This window comes from Podarcis muralis, chromosome 4, assembly GCF_964188315.1.
Source record: "Podarcis muralis chromosome 4, rPodMur119.hap1.1, whole genome shotgun sequence".
NCBI classification, from domain to species: domain Eukaryota; kingdom Metazoa; phylum Chordata; class Lepidosauria; order Squamata; family Lacertidae; genus Podarcis; species Podarcis muralis.
In genome coordinates this window covers 28,816,877-28,822,946 of record NC_135658.1, presented here as the reverse complement: position 1 = coordinate 28,822,946, position 6,070 = coordinate 28,816,877, and the positions used below count along the sequence as shown (strand labels likewise).

At 38.4% G+C, this 6,070-nt stretch overlaps 1 protein-coding gene across 1 annotated transcript in view; it reads right to left on the bottom strand.

The window, feature by feature from the left end:
- Window positions 1-1,850: 1,850 nt before the first annotated feature.
- Window positions 1,851-6,070, bottom strand: part of PDS5B (PDS5 cohesin associated factor B) — a 68,807-nt gene continuing 64,587 nt past the window's right edge. Inside the window, exons 33-35 of the mRNA XM_028726484.2 lie at window positions 5,944-6,045; window positions 5,551-5,689; window positions 1,851-4,449 (exon numbers count right to left, since the gene is read on the bottom strand). Of these exons, the coding sequence (XP_028582317.2) occupies window positions 4,414-4,449; window positions 5,551-5,689; window positions 5,944-6,045 (277 nt within the window). The 3' untranslated portion in view covers window positions 1,851-4,413. The remainder of the gene's footprint in view (window positions 4,450-5,550; window positions 5,690-5,943; window positions 6,046-6,070) is intronic.

Genomic DNA, 6,070 nt, shown 5'->3' with positions numbered 1-6,070 from the left:
AAGGTGGTTGGGGGAAGGTATTTATCTAATAGAGCCAGACTTGATGCCAAGAACCTGTTTAAAACTTTAAATGTAGTATCTAATTAGACAGGGTGGCAGAGCCACAATTTCCCAACTGGCAACATGCAGGCATACCTTTGAATTTTCTAAGGCTAATTAAATTATTTTCTAATAATTTCTGCTGGAAGGCTGCACTGGTAAGCATTCCCACAATGCATGGTGTTCTGCCACAGACACGAAGATAAGTGAAGCCAACATGTTTTGTTGTAGCAGTGAAGGAAGAATAATAATAATTTGTTATTTGTACCCCGCCCATCTGGCTGGGTTTCCCCAGCCACTCTGGGCGGCTTCCACAAAGACCAAAAATACACTAAGATGTCACACATTAAAAACTTCCCTGAACAGGGCTGCCTTAAGATGTCTTCTGAATGTCAGGTAGTTGTTTATCTCTTTGACTGGAAATATCCAGTCATCCCAGAGTTGTCAAGCAAGGCACAAATTGTGATGGTTTGATCTAGTATCTTCTAGGGGAACCAAGGACACTCAAAATGGAAACCAAGTAAGAGACGCTCAGCCAAGAGTTATTAACTGCACAGGGTAAATTTAAACAAACTGCCGACCAGGTAGCACACATATCTCAATAAATCAGAATTAAGTCTCCTGTGCCTGCTGGTTCAGAAATTCTAATTCCTGTATGCCCAAGAACAATAACTACTTCTTCAGAATATATTGCTCAGTGAGAGCCTACATCTTAAGAAATACAATGGTACCTCGGGTTACAAACACCTCCGGTTACAAACACTTCGGGTTACAGATTCCGCTAACCCGGAAGTAGTACCTCGGGTTAAGAACTTTACCTCAGGATGAGAACAGAAATCGCACGGCAGCGGCGGTGGGAAGCTCCATTAGCTAAAGTGGTACCTCAGGTTAAGAACAGTTTCAGGTTAAGAACAGAACTCCAGAACGCATAAGTTCATAACCAGAGGTACCACTGTAAAGCCACATTAGGGAAAAGACAATCTTAACTCAGTGTGGCTGCCTCCAAAAAAATCACTAAAACAAAAAAAAATGGTTGTATCCTTTCTCCCACTGTGACTATGCATACATTCTAATGGGTCCTTACCACTGCACCTTCCTGGTTTAATATGCGCTGACCTCTGTACTGACAGCAGGCACTTCTGTTGACTAAAATGGTATTAATCACTCAGAGTTCGTATGGCCGTGACAAAGAGATCTAAAAGAGAGGGGTTGTGTTTGCCTTGAGATGAGTTCACCTCTTTTCTGGTACCCCTTGCCATGTTACTATTATTGGGTCCTCTGGCCACTGTTATCCTCTGTTGCACTTCCAACTGTGTCTCTCCCCTCAGGTCAAGAACAATACTCTAAATTTGCAAGATCAGAAGCAATAGTCAGCTGGGATTTGCAAGGCATTGTGATGCCAACCCAGACTAGTCCCCGAACAGCCCTCTGGAAACCACAAGGCAAAATGGGTGAGAAATTCACTATTTAATAACAAGCCTAGAACTGATGAAAAAATGTTTGTGTTCATGCCCCTGCCTCGCCCCCCCCCCAAAAAAAAACCAGATTGCAATTGTAATCTAAACATATCTAGCATAACTGCATTTTTGGGAACTGATGCAGAGAAAAGTATTAGGAAAAACCTTTGGAAGTTGTTTGAAGAGTTTTGCCTTTAAAAAAAAAAAAAAGTACAGAGAGAGCGAGAAATCACTGTTTCCAGTTGCACTGCAGGAAGAAAATGGTATCTTTAAAGTAGATTAGTATGATTGGCTGCAGACTGTTGCAATATAACTTACTGTAATCATAATAATTTCATACTTGAACTTGTAACAGGGAGTTCAATTTGACTGTTTAATGTTATACAGTACATACTATAAACTGAACATAATTGAAGAGCACGCTAACTGAATCTTAGCGTATAGTCTCTTTATACATTATTTTACTGCAGCTACTGTATGCAGATCTCAAAGTGTTAGTACATACGATATTCATTATACGTGTATGAGGAGGATAAAACCTAAAAGGTTTATAAACATTGTCATCTGCACCTGTTTTCCCAATTACACATTAAAATGCAAGAAATGAACATTTAAACTGCAAAACTATAGATTAAATTTAAACATTGGCATTTTATGATTAACTGATGTGCAGCAATATTAATGGAAATATGACCAAACTATGTTCATGCAAATAAATCTTCAACAGTCTGCAAGTAGTTTCAATATCTGTTCCATACTTTGTATAAAATGGTCTTAAGATATATACTCCGTAAATGTTGTCAGTGCAATATTGTCAGTGAAGAAAATGCGGTGCTAACTTCCTTTTCCCACCCCCCTAGGATATAAAAACTCTCATTTGCACTGCTAAACTTTGTGAACCACCGAGGTTACTTTGTGCTAGGGAAGTTTCTAAGTGAAGTCATCTGAGCTACCTTCAGCTAATGTTTTCAGACAGCTGTTTACCCAGAACTACGGGCATAAAAATATAGGACAGCTGAAGAACAGTAATTACTAGCTAAAAGAGCCACTACAAAAAGCACTTAATCAGAACAGCTTGATCAACACAAGCTGTCTGGCTTTGTCTATTGCTGCTGCTGAATAATAATACAAATCAATACAAATTATATAATAAAAAAAGCTTAGAAAAAAGTTGAATCATCTCTGAAAAATATACTTGCAAACATGTTTGCTAACTACCATGATGTCTCACATCCCTTCCCCAGCATATACTTCCTTGGAATTATAACTTAAAAGGATGCCTTTTGTTAATTTTATGACAATGTCCCATTATTCCATGAGATAAAATATTAATAAGTTAAAATTAGATTCTTTTACATTTACTGCTAGTAAGCAGGAGGAAAACAGCATGTTAAAACTATAAAGTGTGCTTGGCTAAGCATAAATAGTAACCTATACATTTTGGTTCAAAGACAGTTTGTAAAACTGAATATAGGACAATGCCTTAGGGAGTTTTCCCCTAGTTGTTTTTCTTTTCTTTTCCTTTTTTGTAATTTTACTCCAGAAACAAAGTTCAGTCACTTTAAGGTAGGACATAAAGTGAAGCTTCATACAGATTTTGAATACCCTGACTGGAATATTCTGCAGCTGATCATTCAGATGAAAACACGGCCCTCCTAAGTCCCACCCCCTAACTGCCCATAACCTCACTCACAAAAATAAAAATTTTGGTTAACAAAGAAGAAAGTACAATAAACTCTTGGTAGAACGTTCTTCTCATGAGGCAAGGTAGCATATCCTACAGCCAGATAAGACTTTAAAAATTACATTGCAATTTCATTACATTTTTCTCATAAACATGCAACTCACTGTGAAATACAAAACACTTGGCTCTGAAGAAAGAACAGCTTTATAAAGACAGACTGCATCAATAAAATTTTCTTTCCAATTTTTACATGGTTATAAAACCTGCTTTTTCACTAAAGTTCAGGTACCAGGTTTCATATTATAATGTAATAATTTGCTCTTTGTGAACATAATGTTCAAGAGGAAATATACGCATTGACATACTAGACTATTAAAAATTCAGTTACAGAATTTTATTGATACAGCAGATTAAACCAATAAGGAAAAATAAGGGGATAGGATTTCATTACATTATTTATTAACACATAAAAAATTAACATATTAAATCTTTTTTTTTCTTTTTTTTTAAATGCTCAATGCCACGAGAGGTCCAGGAGTCTGGAATCAATACTGAGGTGCATAAAATGAATCGACTTTCACAAATCTGCATCTGGCGGTATTATTTTATCCCACATCATTCAAAATCAATTTGGCACCTTTGAAGACAGATGGGTGCCAAAGGTAAACACTGGATTAGATACATAAAGGTAAAGAGATCATGTATTTCCTTTTCCAAACAAATAGTGTCAGAAGTGTCACTATTTGTCAAGCTGATAATTTGTTCACAGTTAAATGCCAATAAAAATAAAATACAGACACTGACAGATATTGCTTGATATCCATTCTAACTCCCCCCCCCCCAACCCTCCCTTTTTCGAAATAAACATATCTAACAAACAGTCTGGTACTGTCAGGTTTAAAGCCGCTGTAAAAGCTATACAAGCACTTTAGAAGTCAGAAACTTTTCTTTTTTTAAAAAAGGATTATTTACAGGTGGTTTCTTTACTCCATGTGTTTATATAGCCAGTGCACATTACACTTCACAAGAACCCACAGTTAATGATATTAACATGTGTGTGGCTTATGCTTGTGACCTAGGAACTCCAAATGCAAGGGCGGGAAACAAAAGATTGCTCTAACTTCCTTCAGCAACCCCACTCTGAGCACCAACAGCTTCCTTCAGCCTGAAACTATGCATAATAAGAGCATTCTTCCAAAAGACTTCACTTCAAAGGCTGGGAACGTGGTTTGTTCATCGCCTTTCCCTTTTGGATGTCCTCCGGCTCACCTGAGGGAAAAACACCAGATGAAGAGTTATAGGCTCTAATCCAGAAAAGAGATCTATCTAAACAGGCTTCCACACGAATCACCACCTGCTCCATCAAGAACCAAAAGCAGAAATGGGACGCACAACCCAAATTCATCTTAAATTGTGCAGCTGGGTGACCAATGGCTCCTTATCAACCCTGGTTTGTACTTCCAGCTACCTTTTAAAACGGGCATAGGCGAACTCGGCCCTCCAGATGTTTTTTGGGACTACAATTCCCATCATCCCTGACCACTGGCCCTGTTAGCCAGGGATGATGGGAATTGTAGTCCCAAAAATATCTGGAGGGCTGAGTTTGCCCTATGCCTGTTTTAAAACAACCTTTTAAAAGTGTGATTTAGATATAGGAGAAAATAACCATTACTATATGAAAATGTTCTGCTCCCTGACGATGGGTCTAATGCCAAAAAACTAGGGCTGCCATTCATCCGTCAAATGGTGTCTAGACGGAATTTTCGAAAACCCGGACCTATGGCAGGCCGTATCAGAAGAGCTGTTTTATTTCATGAATTTCCTAAAACAGAACTTCACGGGGGGGGGGGGTGTTAGGTCAACAACTTTTGTGTCCGGATTTTCACTTTTTGAAATATGGCAACTCTAAAAAAACTTGTTCCATTTATTTCAGAGGGGCATCATGAAAGAGTTGATTTCAATGGGACTAGGCAGAATCAGGAAGATGGTGAGGCTTACTAGTAATATATCATGTAATGAGTGCTTATTTGGATCAAGACTGAGAACCAGCTCTCACATTAAGCCCAGGTAACTTAGATTCCCATTGTGCTCACTTCTCTTGTAGTGTGGCACGTAAATGATTGGCCTACCCCACAATAAAATCCATTCATTTCACTTCCACATTAAATGTAGGTACAGAAGGCGTCTCTTTGCTGAAGATCAAACTTTAAGACATGTGATTATCAGATGATGTTAAAACAGGCAGGCAAGCCATTGTTTGTTTCTGTATCTCTTGAACACTTGTAATAAAATAATTCAAACGGGGGGGGGGGGGGGGGAATGAAATGAACAGATTTAATAGGTAGCTGTAATACACAAACATTTGCTTACTCTGACTGTAGAAACTTCCTCTTCCTCCATTGTTACTTCTTGGGGAATGTCCTGAACAGGGGAACTACTTTGAAATACATCCATCTCTTCAGTTGATTCATTTTCTTTACTTGCTGTTTGCTTTGACCGTCCAGCTCTTCTAAAATGGCAAACCACAAATCAAGCGTATTAATCAAGGAGTGTTAAGTACAGGTCATCACAGCATTTAAGCAAAACTGAACTTATTTCCCGTAAGCCCTTACAGTGCATACATGTTCAAAGGTTGCTGCAAAACTCTGGAGGGACATTAAGAGCACTGCGCAGCAAGTTAACAATTTTGGCAGAATTATCTGAGGTATCAGAATTTTAAAACTAAATTTAATGTACCATATATTAAATTCGCCTCACACTCACCCTTTTTTCTGCTGCGACGGTGGTGTTTTTGGTGGTCTCCCTCGCCTTTTCTGTGGTGTCGATTGGTTCGATTCAGCTGTACTTATTTCAGATGATTCTGACCTGTTTGGGAAGCATATCTCAAAGT